Source organism: Xiphophorus hellerii, chromosome 1 (assembly GCF_003331165.1).
Source record: "Xiphophorus hellerii strain 12219 chromosome 1, Xiphophorus_hellerii-4.1, whole genome shotgun sequence".
NCBI lineage: Eukaryota > Metazoa > Chordata > Actinopteri > Cyprinodontiformes > Poeciliidae > Xiphophorus > Xiphophorus hellerii.
Window position 1 is genome coordinate 25,552,202 of NC_045672.1, and position 17,921 is coordinate 25,570,122.

At 34.2% G+C, this 17,921-nt stretch overlaps 2 protein-coding genes across 5 annotated transcripts; one reads left to right on the top strand and one right to left on the bottom strand.

Annotated features, from left to right (window-relative positions):
• Window positions 1-23: 23 nt before the first annotated feature.
• pqbp1 (polyglutamine binding protein 1) lies at window positions 24-8,017 on the bottom strand. The gene is made up of 7 exons (XM_032546422.1): window positions 7,890-8,017; window positions 6,985-7,052; window positions 6,776-6,887; window positions 6,552-6,652; window positions 5,607-5,825; window positions 5,469-5,526; window positions 24-1,517 (listed from the first exon to the last, which is right to left on the bottom strand). Exons 1-7 carry the CDS (start codon window positions 7,985-7,987, stop codon window positions 1,367-1,369), a joined length of 807 nt encoding a protein of 268 aa, XP_032402313.1. The 5' UTR covers window positions 7,988-8,017; the 3' UTR covers window positions 24-1,366.
• On the top strand, window positions 7,977-16,148 carry timm17b (translocase of inner mitochondrial membrane 17 homolog B (yeast)). 4 transcript variants are annotated; one of them, XM_032546764.1, is made up of 6 exons: window positions 7,977-8,049; window positions 11,610-11,709; window positions 11,791-11,854; window positions 13,170-13,298; window positions 13,380-13,490; window positions 14,302-16,148. In XM_032546764.1, exons 1-6 carry the CDS (start codon window positions 8,024-8,026, stop codon window positions 14,382-14,384), a joined length of 513 nt encoding a protein of 170 aa, XP_032402655.1. In that variant the 5' UTR covers window positions 7,977-8,023; the 3' UTR covers window positions 14,385-16,148. The 4 variants fall into 4 exon arrangements, with proteins under 4 accessions (XP_032402655.1, XP_032402431.1, XP_032402507.1 ...); XM_032546685.1 differs by adding an exon at window positions 9,363-9,489 and having other exon boundaries at window positions 8,008-8,049; window positions 13,170-13,490; XM_032546540.1 differs by having other exon boundaries at window positions 13,170-13,490.
• Window positions 16,149-17,921: the final 1,773 nt, after the last annotated feature.

Genomic DNA, 17,921 nt, shown 5'->3' on the forward strand with positions numbered 1-17,921 from the left:
TCCTCTTCAGGAAAAGACGAAAGTTTCACAGCAATGTTGAAATTTATTATTATGGCCAGAGATGGTTGTAGTAGCAACAAAAAAGTCAATATTTAATATAAAACATATTTACAACATGTTTGCATGGATGCACACATCTAAAAATAAAATGTTTAAGACATAAAACTTTTTTTTTTTGCGTTCCCTCGCAGTAAACTAGCAAACTAGTATATTGACATGGACCTTAACGGAGCCTCTGAATATTTAAATATTCTTCACTTTTTAGTGGAGAAACTGGTTGAAAATCGATTATTATCTGTTTTTTTTCTTGTTTGTGTAATTCAGAGATTGGACTGCCCATGAAAACGGCCCTTTTTTAACCATTTAGACGACCAAACTAAATTACTTTATTACACCGTGAAAATAAAAATTAGTCCAAATAGTTTGGATGTATTTTCTTCTCTCTGTTATGGAAAGTTTCTGTTTCTGTTTGACCTGTACCCTCGTGAAAAAGATTTAAAATTTAAAATAACTCAAAATAGATGTTAATATATGTGGAAAAACTTCATATTGTAGCAGAAAGACTCTGTATTCAAGATGCTGTGTGAATTAACTGATATGTTCTTGCGAGGGAACGAAAAAACTTTGGTACAACGGCGTGTTGGGGCCATACTAAAAAATCTGAAAAATAAAAGAGAATGAAGTCATAATATTAAGAGAATGAAGTCATTAGATGTCATATGAGAATGAAGTTGAAATAAGTCATATTTTAAGAATTAAGTTAAAGATTTATGTGAATAAAGTCACATTACGACAATATGAACAGGTAAGTTTAATATTTGGTTTGGATGTGATTAATTGCTGCTAATTGCAGGGAATAATTGAGCCAAAAATAATCAGTCATGAAGAAATATTAATAAAGTAATATTACTTTGTTTACTTTAAGTAATATTACTTTATTACGAGAATAACAAATATTACAAGAATAAACTTGTACAAAAAAAGTCTAAATATTATGACTTTATTCTCATTATTTAGACTTTACTCCTACATTTTTTACTATAGTTTTGCATTATTTCAAGTTCTTCTGGTAATATTACTTTATTCTCATAAAATTATGACTTTATTCTCGTAATATCCTTATTAACATAATACTACAACTTCTTGAAATATGAATATTTTCGTATTATTTTGATTTTATTCTTGTAAATTAATTTTTTTGTATGGCGCCAATATTCCGTCGTACATTTGCGAGCCAACACAAAAAAATAAAAAATCTCCCCATGTCCCTTAGGTGTTTCCGTACTAAAGCGCTAGCAACAACGTTTGTGTGTGTGTGTGCGGCCCTCCATACGGGACCTTTTGTCTGTCTTTGCGGGATCCCGGTTCACTCCTTGGGCGGATGGTTAGCGGCGTTCGCTCGCAGCACCGCGCCGGGACTCGGGTACGGCCGCTGCTGGAACAGCGGCCCGGCTGCGGTCGTGTCTGCGCCCGTCTTTGCTTCGTTGCGTTTGGGGAGGCCGCTTGACCAAGAGCCCCTGTGAAGATTAAAACATTAATTTTAATTAGCAGCTTGATTTCATGCGCTAATCCCACAGCTAAGAGAGGGATTATTGACTTTCCACATCAAAGCCTCGCTAATAGCGCTGGTTATAATAAATCAGCTCAAAGAAAGATGACGGAAGTTTCTGGAAACTGAATAATCTGCAGGTTTCAGCAAGTCAAATTTAATAACTTTTACTGACACCTTGAATGAAACTTAAAACTAAATATGGAAGATGGTAGCTGGAAAGCTACAGCGGCGTATTATGTCAATTTAAACTAAAAACCTAACTTTACAATAATCAAAAATTTTCTGAAAAAAAAAAACAACTAAATGAGATTTCTGAACTCTGAAGGTTGAAAATTTGCAAGAAAAAACATGGACCATGTTTGATTAATCTTGCATATTTTCTGGAATGTTTTTTAAATTAACCTCAGAAATTTTCTAGAAAAAAACCTTGGAAATTTCTAAGCTCCAAAAGTTAAAAAAAATTTCACAGGATCTGAGATTATTTTTACATATTTCCTGGAAAAAACTTGGAAAAAGTCTAAAGTTTCTGCCAAAAAACTCTGAGAAATGTTCTAGAAAAACAGTAGAAATTTTCTGAGCTCCAAAAGTCGACAATTTGCAAGAAAAAAACCTCATATTTTCTAAAAAGAATTAAACCTTAACTAACCTCAGAAATATTCTAGGAAATACGAAAACATGAACATTTCTGAGCTTGAAAAGTTGAAAATGTGTAAGAAAAAAAAAACTCAGAAATGTTTAGATTAATTTCACATATTTTCTAGGAAAAATATTTTTAAAAATTAAATTTAAAAAAAGTGGATATTTTCTGAGGTCCAAAAGTCAAAGATTTCTGCCACATTTTTCACATTTTCTAGAAAAATCTTTAAAATTTAGAGAATCAAAATCTAAAGTATTAAATTTAAGGTTAATATGTTTAATAAACATCTTAAGGTGTCTTTTGTTAATTTTATTTAATTTCCGTTTAGGATCAGTAAAGTAATTTTGAATTTGAATTCAAAGAGCCAGACTACATTATAATATTTATAATAATAAAAGTGATCAGTCCAGTTTTGCTGGGATTTTTATTTTTTTCAGATTATCTTAAATGAGAATCTGCATAACATGGTCCTATTTTTAAGCCAACAAAACAGTAATATTCTACATTTTCTTTTAAATTAATAACCTGGAGAGAGAAAACTATTTCAGGTAGGTTTTATCTTCCGAGCCAATAAAGCTAGCTCTTCAGGTCGTAGTTAATCAAGCAAAACGTATGAATCTGCAACAAAAACATTCTAGAAATTGTGTGAAACTCCATATTTATGCCATCAACAAAGCTACAACTGTCCAACCAAAGACCACAACACGGAAAACTCTTTCCCTGAGGCGTTTTGGTTAAGAGCAGATCAGCTGTGTCAACCTGTGGGCCGATGGGATCGATGTTGTGACGCCCAGCATGTGAAACCAGAGCGTCTGCAGCCGCCTGGCTCCCACGGGGCGACCCGTCACGTGACTCGCCGTCTGCTCTGCAGTGCCAGCAGGAGTCGAGCAAAGTTTCAACCCAGCATGCATCATGTTACACTGCAGCTGCGACCCTCCACAGTTACAGTCAGTGTTGCACTAAAGACTTCCTGTTTGATTAACAGCAGTAATCTTAAAAATTATGAAAAATGCAGGCTAGTAAAAGTCAAAACTAGTTGAATTCAATCAAAAGTAAAAGGTAAATTCATCATTTACAAATGGGGCTGGACGATGTAAGCGTTTCATATCAGTCGATATCAATAATTATTGATAGGTTTTTATGTTTTAAGTATCTGGAATATTTCCAGACTGATGACTTGACCTTTACTCTTTTATCCACCGTTTTCACTCCAAGCCATTTATTATTTTTAAGCAGTTACGAGGTAAAATGGCGGAACCTTAAACTGCTGCTGTGCCAGTTACTCAGCAGCGCGTTGCTAGGTAACTAAAGAATGAATGAGTTGCTAGGTAACCAAAGAGTGAGCGAGTCAGTTGATTTCACCAGCCTTTCTTAGCTAGCTTTCTTCCTCTGCTTCCATTTCCCAGAATGCTGTGCGGTTCTGAATCAGAGTTCAGTGAATATTCTATACATTGAATATTCTATCAGCTGCATTATCTATTAATATTGATCACGTGTCTATCACAACATATATTGTTTTTGATTTATTGTCCATTCCTATTCATGCCTACACATTTCTGTAATTAGTTTCGGGCTGCAACAAAAAATTATTTTAGTAATCCATTCTATTGATTCTTCTGACAATTAATAAAGTAATCTGTTAAAAATATATATATTTTTTTATAAGTATAAAAAAATAATTTTTTATAATATAAGTAATAAAATATTATTATTACTTATTTTTATTTTGCCACGCTGGGAGAAACAAAATTTCCTCCCCTCTGGGGAACAATAAGTATTATTATTGTAAATAACGCCAAATTAAGCTCCTTATTTGTTATATCACCTTTTTAACTCTTATTGCCTTTACTTTGTTTTATCTGTATAATATACGGTTAACTTCTGGTTTTCATTTAATGCTTTTATGTTGTTAGGACAACTTCTGCTGTATAAATTATAGAAGGGCAGCTTAAGACAAGTTGCAACTTTGTGAAAATGTATTTTATTACCAGTCCCCTTGATAGAGGCACAAGGTATATTTATCTTGTGAATAAGATTATTTCTAATATGTATTTGTTGAAATTGTGAATTTGTTTTATTGTAGTCAAACACTAAGGTATAGTTTTTGAATTAGAGTTGATGTTTTCAGTGGTGATATTTTTATTTTACACTGTAGATTTTTCATACAACCACTTAAGCTTTTATGTACAATATTAGAAATACAATAAAAATGCTAATACTTACATTGTTTTAAAATAAGAAAATACATATTTTACTGTCTAAAATGCAATAATAAAAGATGCATCTGCAGTTAAAAGTTTTAACATCAACATATGAGAAGCTCAGGCATTTCTGCTCGATTTAACATCAACACATCAAATGGCTGATTTGGTGATTATTTTTTAATTGCCTGATTAATAATTGGATAATAAAAGATGCTTAATAGGAGATTTTTTAATAGTCTGAACCATATCAAGCTAAAAGTATTGTGAGAGACACCAAATTTATTAGTTTATTTATTTATTTTACTGTTTATGTGTACTATAGTTCACAGGTACCCCAACCAATTTGTTTGTTTATTATAATGAAGTTCATTCTTCATTGTAGTTTGTTCATTCCTTCAGAACTTGGTTTTGTGTTGGTCTTCTACCTTAATCTTTGATACTCACATTTCCTATATGTCATTGAATGTGACTTTACTTGTGTTCCTAAAACGTGCCTTTTTGCAAGGCAGTGCACTGTTGTTTCGTTCTGCTGAAGAGCGTGAGGCACCGAGCGTGACAGGCTGAGATTTTGTGTTAAAGTAAATAAAACCTTTTTTTATTCGCAAACACAACTCCGGATGTCATCTGTGCCTGATCCCAGCAACACTGTGCTTACTCGAGGAGTTCTGGGTAGAACATATTTGCAGACAAATAAGCTTCTTTTTTTTATCTTAAATGCTAAATGTTTGTATTTTTGTGCAGATTTTGCCTAATTGCTGCCGAGTGTGTTATTTCACAAAATTGTTTCTTTTTTAGTCTGTTTACTACAGTTAATGGTTGAATTACTTGATGATTATTTACATTTTTAATTAATCAGGATTAATAATTTCAACCTGCATTAAGACATTTGCATAATGTTTCAATAATCATCTAAATTCAAATGCATCCTGAGTATTTTAAACATTTTTTTTCTTAAAGCTGGACTCATTTATTTATTTAGAATATTTGAGCTCCTATATGTTGCTCATATTTCCTCCATCATAACGAACGTTTAAAGCGGAAAGGTTTGTCCTCATGTTTCCTGCTCATACGGTACCTTGGAGCATCAGAATAGGCACTCGGGTCCATTGGGTCCATCTCATCATCTTTTCTTCCTGTAAAACAAATGAAGTTCTCAACATTTACTAATATTTAAAAAACTGAGGTAAAAAAACGAGACATTTCAGGATATTACCTCTTTTGCTTTTGCCGTACGGTGGCATGTCGTCTCTCCTCTGCTTCCTTCTGTCCCGTCCTTCGTCCCGGTCCCTGTCTCTCTCTCGGTCCCGTTCTCGGTCCCTTTCCCTGTCCCGGTCTCGTTCCCGATCTCGTTCCCGATCTCTGTCGCGATCCCGATCTCGTTCCTTCTCTGGCTTTTCAATCGGCCTCTCGGCTCTTTCATCTGTGACATCAGCTTAGAAAAAACAACATAAAACACGAGAATGTTTACAAAAATAATTCCTGAACAGTCAAAACCAAACTGCTCATATGTTATCGTAAGGCAGGGGCGTCCAAACTGTTTGAACTGAGGGCCAAAATCACAAAGCTGAAATTATTCTGGGGCCAAAATGTATTTATTTTTCCGCATTATTGTGAATTTTCTCTCTTGTTTTAGATTCACCTTAATGTTTACAATTATTTAACGCTTTGAACTTTCTATTTTTTAAGTCTATGAAATGCTTTTAGTTTATCCCCAATAATAATAATAATAATAATAATAATAATAAGGTTAACTCAAGAAAAATTATTTGTGTCGTACTTAACATTTTTCCGTTTAAGAAGATACAAAAAGAAAATGTCATCCTAAAAAAACTACTGAAAGTGTTGGATGGACAAATTTGAGCCATTGTTGAATTGCAGTCAGGGGCCACACAAAATTAATCAAAGGACCACAAATGGCCCCTTGGCTGCACTTTGGACACCCCTGGCTTAAAAGACAGTTTCAGTCCAAAGTTTACAAACATAAATCACATTTATTTTGAGCTTTACATTATTTGTTAATTAGTTTTTATTGTTGACTTTCTCTAATCTTCAGGTGTTAAAATTATACATTCAGGTGCTTTTTGTAGCAAGTATGTGAACTTCTGACTATAACTGTAAAGATAACTAAAGAATAATAATTGAGGCTGCTTCATTGTACCCTTCATTTTCTTGGCAGGTTTTGTTATAACTGCAGTGGGGTCGTTTGGTGAAAGCCAGGCCACCATATCTGTCTCTACATTCCAGTAGTAAGGAAGACCGCTGTGGATTAAAAAGGAAAATAATTAATTTAAGTGATAATTAAATACTCCAACACAAATATGTAAGGTAATTTGGTATTTCTATAAACTCCCAAAGAGTTGAATTTAATTTATGAGTACATACCAGGACGGATCGAACACTTTGTACCAGTTTGGAGGAAGGTTCTCTAGTCTGGTGGATTCATAATCCACATTGTTGTCATCGTAATCTTCAGCGATAATCTCCTCATCTCCATCTGATGGAAATAATCAGAATATATTTGTTAGAAGAGACAAATTATAAGGCAACAAGGAAAATAAATAATTATGGCTAAAAGTAAAAACCAGGTAAACCTTGATCTGTTGGTTTAACAATCCCTCTCTTGGCCAAGCGGGCCAGAAGTGCCGGAGGAAGAGGCATTCTGAAAAACAGGAATTAGGATTAGGATTCTGCTTTTAATATTGGTTAAATTTATTTCATCTCTAAGTATTTAATATCTAAGTGTTTTTATGGGAATATGAATCTTTCAGATCAAATTGATTAGCAATTTTGATCATATTTCACATTTTATTGTGTCATGTAGCGCGGGGCGCTGGTCTTGGTCTTGACTCGGTCTCGGGTTAGGTGGTCTTGACTACAACACTGGTTGGTTGTTTCACAAATCAAAAGAGATTAGATATTCAGCAAAGATTATTAGGAATGTTACTGGAAATATGCCCTAATATTTAAAAGCTTCCAATCTAAATCCTAAAGTTTTGATTCTGTATTTATGTTCAACCAAAAACACAATATACGAGTACAGGGTATAAAAACTAATCTGCTTTTACAGAGATTACAAAGTGAACTGAAAAGCTAACGTGTAAGTAATGAGACTTATTTCCTTTTTGATAAAAGACGTTTATTGGAAAGCTAAACGAACAGTATTAGCTCACATTTTCTGTTTCTAGGTTGTGACTGTAAATCAGAATAAATCGTTTTAAACTGCTTTAGTGTTTCAAAGTGAAAGAAACCACTAATGCAACATTTTAGACGTGCTACCTTTTGGATTATTTATTAAAAGACTAATAATTTTTGATTTATTGTAAGCAAATATCTAGCAAGAAGGAGAAAAGTGGATGGGCTGGAGGGAATAACGATGTAGCAACAGCTAAAAACACCAAGCAACAAAAGCACGCTGTCTTCATCCCAGCATACACGGAAAAATAAACACAAAAACCTTATAAGTAAGATAAATAATTAATAGTAATTTAATCCTTACCTGCATGAAAAGAATTTGCTAGTTACTCGTCGAGAGAACAGTTGATACCGCCGACTGTTAGGAAAAATTAAAAAAAGAAAGCCGCCGGCGGCGCACATCGATTACGTCACCGTGTCCGCTTGACGTCAACAAACATGGAGGAGTATGCCCGTGAGCCTTGGTAAGATTAGTTTATATATTTTTGTCCTTCGCTGTTTGCTAAGCATATGAGATGTGTGTTGTAAATTCGGTTTTAGCTTCATAAAGATTCTGTTGGACAAACTTTGTTTTTGTAATACGGATGTTATTCATGTTTGCTTCGATAACAAATAAACAGCTGTTGTCCAGCAGTAGCTTCTCTACACACTCAGTGCTTTTTATTGTAAAATTTAGCACTTTATCGGAATGTCATGTTTCCCTCAAATTACAATTGAAGCGGTTTTATACCAATAAATCAGTAGCGTGTAGATAAAATTCAATGAAGTCACTGAGATTACAATCATTTCTCATTGATTTGGTGCATTTCCCCGAGCAAAATCAAAATGTTTCTTACTGTTGGTTCATCCGCCACTTGTAATTTGTGAACAACATAGTTGCAGTTTGCATCGGTTGCTTCTGTGTTATCTGCTTTTTTTAAATTGCATTTTAATTTGTTTATGCCTGTCTGACATAATGAACCTATGATCACTGAATCCAATGGATGTTTTTTATGTTTATTACAAATAAACATAAGAATAAAAATTAAAAAAATACATACTCAGTGTCATGTAACTGTAGATTTCAAATGGCTGTGCAAATAGTCTGTTGCTGTCATGAGCATATTCAGGTAGTGTCGCCAAGATATGACTTTTTTGCATTTGAAGGTTATCAACTCGGTTTTGCAATTTGTACATTTTGCAATTGTTTTAAGAAATGCGCTATCGCAACTGAGAAAACTTTAATAAAAAAACAACTAAACTAAATACACAGTTGCTATTTAAAAGGGTAAAAATCATACAGATATTGTGAATAAAATCCGATTTTTAACTGATTAGTGTGACTGACTGTGACTGTAAACCAGAAGTTCAACATACAAGAGTAGACAGATATGGTTGTAAAGCTGAGTGTCCGAAAAAGCGCTATAAAAATGTTATGCATTATTTCCGAGGTGGAATGACATCATCAACAAAAAGCAGCTCCTGCTGGCCAACAATCAGGGAAGGAATACAAGGAAATTTCCAAACCATTTCAAATAGTTAATTTAAAAGTAATATTTAAGTAGAAAATATTTAAAGACAGTTGCCATTCTTTTCAGGAGTTGATGTCCAAGTAAATTATCACGAAGCTCAGACTGAAAAGTTCAGAGGAACTATAAAAATGTAAATTAAAGGTCCATCTGCCTCAGTTTTCAAAATAAATATCGAGATTTTAGTCTGGTCAGTTCTGCCTACGTATTTCCGAGCTACTTTCAGAATCAGCTGTTTTACGGCGTCTTTTCACTTTAAATCCAAACAGGCTGCTGCTGGCCACGCCCCCAACTCAACGGTCACACTCGCACATGAAAATGGCTGAAAACACACGCGCACTTTTAAGGACGCACATCTTTAAAAAGCATTAAAATGCCGCAGGTGTTTTCTAAATGGTAAGTCAAAACCACAAAACTTGTCTTTTCCGAACGCTATTGTACGGCGCATGCAGCGGTAAAGCCAGCTGCCCAAAAGTGCTGGCGCTCCGCTTGGGTTGCTAGGTAACGGGGCTGGGCTATGCTAGGGTTGCTAAGTAACGGCCTAGTTCCCGTCAATCGGGAGGTTTTTGAAACGGAATTTAACAGATACCAAAAGACATGAACTTATCGCCATATTGTCAAAGTGTAGGTGGGTCTTTTAAGCGGTTGGGCTGTTTAAAATGCGCAAGACAGATATATTTGTAAGTGTTTTAGACCCATCACTGTCGACCATTACCTTCTCTGTATACCAAATATTCTGAAGTCAAATCTAAGACCGTTTGGACAAGCTTTTCCCAATCTAGATACGTCCCAAGAATCCCAAATACGTCAGCAATTATAACAGTGTGACGGTGTAAATGGCTCAATCACAGAAATTGTGTGGCAGGCGGCTGAGCAGAAATAAATCTCTGGAAACCTAAATAAACTCAGCAAAAGAAGGTGGAAGAAATCCTCCCCAACAACACGAGAGACATAAAGTAAACAGAAAACTAATCCTGAGAGTTATTGCTTCTAAATTGGGTCTCCACAAGCTATTTAATTAATTTTTCCCATGGCTGGATTGACAGTAATGAAAATGTGATTTTATTTTTTTTGGCAAGCTAGGAAACTGTTTGATAGCTGTGATTAAAAACCATTTGATTTGAAATGCTACTAATGTCAACTGACACAGAGGATTTATCTCTCTAAATGTCCTTTATTAATTTCTGTGTGGCAGCGTTGTGAATGGTTACATTGAGCAGGATTGTAAATTTAAAGAGTAAAGTAGCTCAAATGTAAATGAAAGAACGATTCTGGACTGAAACTTGATGGAACCTAACATAAAACTGTAAAGACTCTATAAAAAACTATATTTATATTTTTAAAATAAATATGATTTTATTTTAAATGGTACATAGGAATTCATGAATAGTAGATTTTTACACCTGATAGTCTGGTGGACTCAGTTTGGTTGGGAACAAAAATTGCAACATTTGTTACATTTTCAGTTGGTGCAGTTCAGGTTCACACTACACTGTGTCAAAAAAAAACAAACTTTGAAAAACCACTTTCCCTCCTCGCCTGTGGTGGTGCTGCATCAATAACCACTGAAGGAAACAACACAAAAACCTCAGAAGAAGACACTGAGCGCAACACTGAGCATTCATAAAATGATAACAAAAATGGACTAGTGTCAGATTTTAGAGGTCGTGGGATTTCTTTTTTGTTCTTGGTAATCATCCATGACCCAGCTAGCATAATACTCACACGTTTTGTTTAGTTGTATTTACCCAGAATGCCCTGTGCTACAGTTTGCTTCCTGCTTTTGGAGCGGTCTCCAGTCTGGTTGGTGTTCATAAATGGATTCGAACCGTCCAGAGTTCACTTCTACCGAACCAAGACCTAGATTTTTAGGCGGACCAGATTTTACTTTTTTTGGTCCTCAGTAGTGTTTGATTATTCATTCTCAGCTTCCCAAACAAAATAGATTTTTTAATACCAATGAACTAGTTTGATTAAAGCGGACTAAACCCGGTTGCCTTCCTGCGCTATTTCACTCAAATCAAATCTCGCTCACAGCACAGTCTGCGCTTTCTCCCATTCACTTGGATTCCTCTGGTAGAATTTTAATCCGGCCAATCAGCGAACAGAATAAGAAATTGTGAACGATGATGTCAATTTTCTGCACCGTTTTAGAATTGCAGACTTCCTGTAGTTTTAGCAACGGAAGAAATGAACAAAACCATTCGGTTCATGTTAGCCAATTATTGAATTAACATTAACAGCCATCTTGTTCGGATTGGCACCTCTTTCTTTGCAGTACAGGACGGTTGTTTACAGTGTAGGTAATTTCCAGTAAGCTTCATAGCGTCAAATTGGCAAACGTTAGCGATTGAGTACAAAGCAATCTGGCAGGGCTGGTGTGAATGAACACCTACGCTCTCCCAATTGTTTCTTTGATGGCATTTGGATGTTAATATCCCCTTGTTTGTTTTTGTCTTGTTCCCATTATGACCAGTATAATTCATGTTGATTTTGTTTCTACTCTCCTCCTGCAGCCCCTGGAGGATAGTGGATGACTGTGGAGGGGCTTTCACCATGGGTGCAATCGGTGGAGGCGTTTTCCAAGCAGTGAAGGGCTTTCGAAATGCTCCGGCTGTAAGTTTAAAAAAACAACTAAATATCGTGGTAGTTTTCTCTGTGACTCCTCATTCTAAAGTGATCGTTGTAATATTTCAGGGTGTTGGACATAGACTCAGAGGAAGTGTAAATGCAGTGAGAGTAAGAGCTCCTCAGATTGGAGGTAAGGGACGATTGTTTTGCTAATTTTCTGAACTGTTTAGCAGTTTTCTCTTTTCTTGGATTCATCATTTGCAGAGTTGGTTATTAACTTGCTACATTTGCTCAATCACATTTACTGGAGTAACTGTTTTGGGAAAAAAAAAAAAAACTTTTACACTGTACTTTTTACTTTTACTTGAGCAATTTTATTATGAAGTATTTCTACTCTTACTTGAGTAAAATTTCTGGATTCGCTAACCAATAAGTGAAGAACAAACATGTTTGAACCAGAAATTCGCCAGACACACGCCTGCAGTTTTTAGAATCCTTTGTTGACATTTCAAACAAAGAAAGGCCGTTTTCAAATGATTATTTTATCTAAATTAAGAGAAACGTGTTATTCAAACTAACTTTGCCCTTTGTGAAGATGTCATTGCCCCAATTGGGTGACGGTGGTAAGAGTTTGCTCTGCAGTCGGTGGGTTGTAGGTTCAAATCCCTGGAATCTGAGGGAACAAAGAGGACTTGTGGGGTTCCTCAAGTCTCCGCTGTCTGTCCTCTTTTATTTTATGTCTATATACTCCCCAAAACTCAGATTACAGAGTATTACGACTTTACTTACCACATAACAAAAGTGTCGGGTTGGAGCTAGTTACATTTACTCAGTTACATTTACTTGAGTAACCTTTTGGAAAAAAAATTACTTTTAGGAGTATTTTTACTAAGCTGTACCTTTACTTGAGTAATTTTATTATGAAGCACTGCTACTCTTAAATAATATTTCTACCCACTGAATGAAAAACAAACATGTTTTAACCAAAAATGAGCCAGACACAGACACACACCTCGAGTTTTTGTTAAAGTTTTATAATTTTTTTTATTGAAAGAAAATAATTTGGAAAAATATTCTTTTGCCTGATTTTATTAGTTTTCATTACTAATATGAAGTATTGTCAATTTTGTCCTTAAAATACAAAAATTTGCACTTAACTTTATATTTTGGTCCATCTGGCAATGTAATTTTTAAATATTAAATGATTGATAATTTGATCAGTTAGTACCTAATTAGACTTTTTACCAAATACTTTTTACTTTTACTTGAGTAAAAATATATTGAAGTAGTGCTAATCTTACTTGAGTAAAATTATATTGAAGTAGTGCTAATCTTACTTGAGTAAAATTTCTAGGTTCTCTGTCCGCCTCTTATCATTTCATTTCATCGTTTGAATTATTAGAATGTTTCAGACTTTTGTGGCTTAACTTTGTCTATTTTTACTTTTAGATGTATTTTTTTGCTTTCACGCAGGCCAGCTGATGCTAACTGGTTTGTGTTTCCAGGTAGCTTTGCTGTCTGGGGAGGCCTTTTCTCCACAATCGACTGTGGTTTAGTTCGCCTGAGAGGAAAGGAGGATCCGTGGAACTCCATCACCAGTGGCGCCCTGACCGGCGCCATCCTGGCAGCACGCAGTGAGAGAAAACTACGCAGCCATCGCCTCTCAATGGCCGCTGTAATACATGCCACTGAGTGGCTGCTGTGTTTTTCTTTAGGTGGTCCGCTAACGATGATGGGCTCTGCAATGATGGGGGGAATCCTGCTGGCGCTCATTGAGGGCTTTGGTATTCTCCTGACTAGATACACAGCACAGCAGTTTCAAAACCGTGAGTGGATTTAGGGAATTATCATCTTATGGTACTGAATGTCTAAAGGTTCCCTTTTTTTGTTAAACTTTATAATCACCAGTGTGTGATTTAGGCTGTAGTACTTTTGACCTTCTGTAGAGTCCTAAATCCTTGAGCTAAAAAGGAAAAAACCAAATATTGATTAATCAAATTTTTTGTTTTTGAAGACTCTTTGGGTTTCCATGTCAGCTCACCAAACGGTGCCGTCTCGTTTTGTATGACAAGCGTTTTTTACAACTTCTATTTATTTGGACTTTGAATTCAGGTCAATGAAATATAAGGCTCAGGCTAAGATTAAAAAAAAAGTAAAAATAAACAGAAATAATGTCAGTGTTACAAGACTAAAGTCTTATAATATTGAATTCAAAATAATTTTACAAGAATAAAGTCGTAACATTTGGAGAATGAAGTAGTAGTTTTATGAGACAACACAAAAAATTGCAGAAAATATATTATCCAAATGTTTTTTATGTTAAATTTTTTTATATAGCACAATTCTCCTAATAGTACAACTTTATTCTGGTAAATAATTAACCTTCCAACACAGAATGGATGATTGAAATTAAAGTAATTTCCTTTTTTTTAAAAAGTGAGGAAATAAATTGGAAATCGGACCTGATATGAAAAAATTTTAGATTAATTTTCAAGCCTTATTTATGGCCTGTTTCTGATCTAATTTATTGATTTAGATTCCATAATTTAACAAAACAGCAGCGAGACAATGTTCTACAGACACTCGGGACATTTGAATCTGCCATGTTTCGTTGTTTCTTCTTCTTCTGTTCTCCAGCTTTGCCGTTTACAGAAGACCCCAGTCAGCTCCCTCCGAAGGACGGAGAGCAGCAGCAGAAAACTAAGGGATTGTTTCACTAGATACCTTCTGCAGACACAGTGAGTCCCACCGCAGCGTAACGGAGCGACATCACTGCTAAGAGGACTTTGAAAAGTAGATGCACTTTGTTGAAACACCTCAGGGTCAAATGTTGTGATTTAGTGTTTAAGAATGAATTTTGACATGTAAGAATCCTTCAGATAAACATTTTGTTGTCTTCTGGAGAACGTTTTGTTTGTTTTGTGTCATTCCTGTAGTCTCTTCTCCGTATGGATTTATTTATGTGACATATTTATGCTACAAATATTGCATCTTTCTTGAATTACTGAGCGTTCTCCAGCTGATTTTATTACTATCCGGTTTTTAGTACATTTACAGAGCTGACCTATGAATAAAAAACATTTTACAGATTATCTGGAAAAATAAAGTAGCAGCCTTTTTTTCATTCAAGCAAATACTGTGAAAGATGCACATTTTACATTTACAGCTTTCTGGCATTTCACCAGGAAGCTTGTTCAGTAATATTCAAACAAACTTTACAGGAAATTGGTTTGGAAAATGCCAGAACATTCTGCTGAGCGTTCTATTTCTGCAGCTCATGTTTCCAAAGGTCTGTTTCTAAATCTGGAGCGAGCAGACAGTGAGCTGCTCACACTTTAAACCGGATCCGTTAACAATTACATTAACGAGCTGATGTTAACAGAGAAAAGTATTAATACCTTTTTTCTACATTTTGTTATGTTACAAACTTTAATGTTCTTATTTTTTTTGAAAAGTAGCTCAAGTTCAGAGAGACTAAAACGATCTTGCCTCACATCAAACCAACATGTCTTTACAACGGCATTAGGGCCACGATAAGACAATATAAAAACTAAAATCACGAGAATAAAGTCAGAATATTACAAAAATTAACTCATACGAGAATAAAGTAATATAGATAGAACAATGTCGGTATTACGCAAATAAAGTCTCATAGTATTATTTTATTATTTTTCTTTATTCCCATATTATTTTGACTTTATCCTCATAATATTTTTTAATTATTCTCAGAATGTTTTTAATCTATTCTTGCAATATTGTTACTTTATTCTCGTAATTTTATTTTTTCATTTTAAATTTTTCCTCACTAAGGCCCTGGTACTCTGTCGTACCTCTTAGATTTTTTATTTTAACGTACAAAGAAAATTTAAAGCCATTTATCCTTTTCCTTCTGCTTCACATATATCCACTGTTATGTGTTTGGCTATTGCTTAAAAACCTAATAAAATACATCAACAATTAGGTTTGTAACAAAACAAAAAAGTAAAAAAGTTAAAGGGTATAAATACTTTAACAAGACGCTGCATGTGAAGGATTTAAAACAAATCAAGGAATCATCTTTCTGAACTGATTTAAGCACCAAATTCAGTGTTTTGTGATTTCGCGTCTTATTTGTTCAGCAGGTTTTATTATAAATTACTTATTGTTTTATTATGTTTTATTATTATTGATTTGACTCTTTTGTTTTCTGTACACCAATGTCAGTGATCGATGCTAATGATCGTCTGTGTTAAAATTATGCCAGCATCATTTCACTCTGCGCAGTGAAACATCGTGTTGCAATAAGGAAAAATCAACGTTGATGTTTCTTAAAGCAGGTTAGTTAATCCGCCGTTTTATCCGTCAACCAACCCAGTGATTTTATCTAACAAGGGCCAAAACAATGAAATGTTTCACATGTAAACTCTGTATAGAAAAATTAAAAGTTTATTTTATCAGAATATATTTATTGTGTAAAAATTTAATAAAGACTTGAGATGTTAAAGAATTTATTTGTTGTTTTACTTTTTGGAGTGGATAATAAAAGTGATCAAGTTCTGAAGTTACTTAAAAATAACACTTCTTTCCTGCACCGTTATTATTTACTAAACTGATTTGAAACCAAAATGTGAAAACTTAATGAGTTTAGTACATCTGTGCAACTTGTACACTGCAAAAAGAAAATCTCACCAAATATTTAGATCAAGTTTCTAGTGCAAATATTTTAGTGAACTTGAAATAAGAAAAAACTAACTTACAAGTAGCTTTTCAGCAAAAATATAGGAGCTTGTTAAAGGTAAATAATTCTTAATATTCATTTAAAATGTACTAGTTCCACTGGCAGATTATTTTGTAGCATGGGAAAATTTACTGTTATAAGTGAAATAAAATTCCAGCCAAACTAGTACTTTAAAATAAATATTAAAAATTATTTACGTGTAATAAGCTCCTATATCTTACTGGTAAGTTGCTTGTAAGTTATTTTTCTCTTATTTTAAGAGTACTAAGATACTTCCACCAGAAATAGATAAAAAATACTTGGTAAAATTTTATGTTTTTGCAATGTACAGGTTTCATCCAGATGCTGATAATCATGAATACAGGAGAGTTTTAACATGAAGCCAAAAAGCAAAAGAATCCATCGAGAAACTATTATTGCTGCTAATCAATCTGGAAATTGTTACAAATTGATTTACAATCAGAAATCCTGCAGTGGAAAAGTTACAAATCTAAAATAATGAGGCGTCCACGGCACTGAACCCGACTGAAAACCTCCTGTTTTTTCCACCAAATGTTTATTTCTGAACTCTCCCTGAGTTAAAACATCAGTATTGTTGTTTCTAAATGAATATTAACTTGTTTTCTTTGCTTTATTTGAAGTCTGAAAGCTCTGCATCTTTGTCATTATTTTGAAAATTTCTCATTTCCTGAAATAAAAACTAAATTTTTGCTTTGAATTTCAGAGACATGTTGTCAGTAGTTCATAGAATAAAAGGACAAAGTTTATTTTGCTCAAACGTTGACCTATAAAAAGTAAAATCAGAGAAACTGGCCACTTAAATGTCTCTTCATTTTTTCCAGAGCTGTATTTTCAGTCGTTTATGTTTCAACAAACCCCGCAGGCCTCATTAAGTTTAAATTTCACGATGGAACGATTACGAAAAATAAGAAATGAATACGATTAGCTTGGAGTGGTTGGAAGCTTTTCCTTTCCAAAAAATAATGCAGCATTTCATCCTTTTTTCATCAGCAATTTATCACAAATGTGTTTGTCTTTTAGTGAATTATATATTACAAATTAATTTTTCTGTTTTTTCTTCAGTTAGAATGCAGTTCTCATTCATAACTAAATGTAAAAATACACTTAATGTTATTTGACTTTGATGAGGTTTGGTAACATATAGGCTGAAGATAAACGAGATGTTGAATGTTTGTTTTTTGTTTTCCAGATTTATCTAACAAAACCAGAAAATTTTTGAGAAAATGTTTCATTCATTAACCTTGAAGACTTTCCTTTCCTTTCCTTTCCTTTCCTCTCCTTTTCTTTCCTTTCCTTTCCTTTCCTTTCCTCAAGCTTTAATGTGTTTCTTTGAATCGTTTGTGACAGAAATCCATGGAGCTCAGCTGTGTTGAAATCACAGACATGTTTGATCACTTTGGGCAACCTAACAAAAACAACACATAAAAAAAAGACTTAGTAGGATTTATTCTTTATTCTGGAGATATGAAACTATCTGCAGGGAAACGTTGGCCTCAGGCAATGCCCAACTCACCTGGAG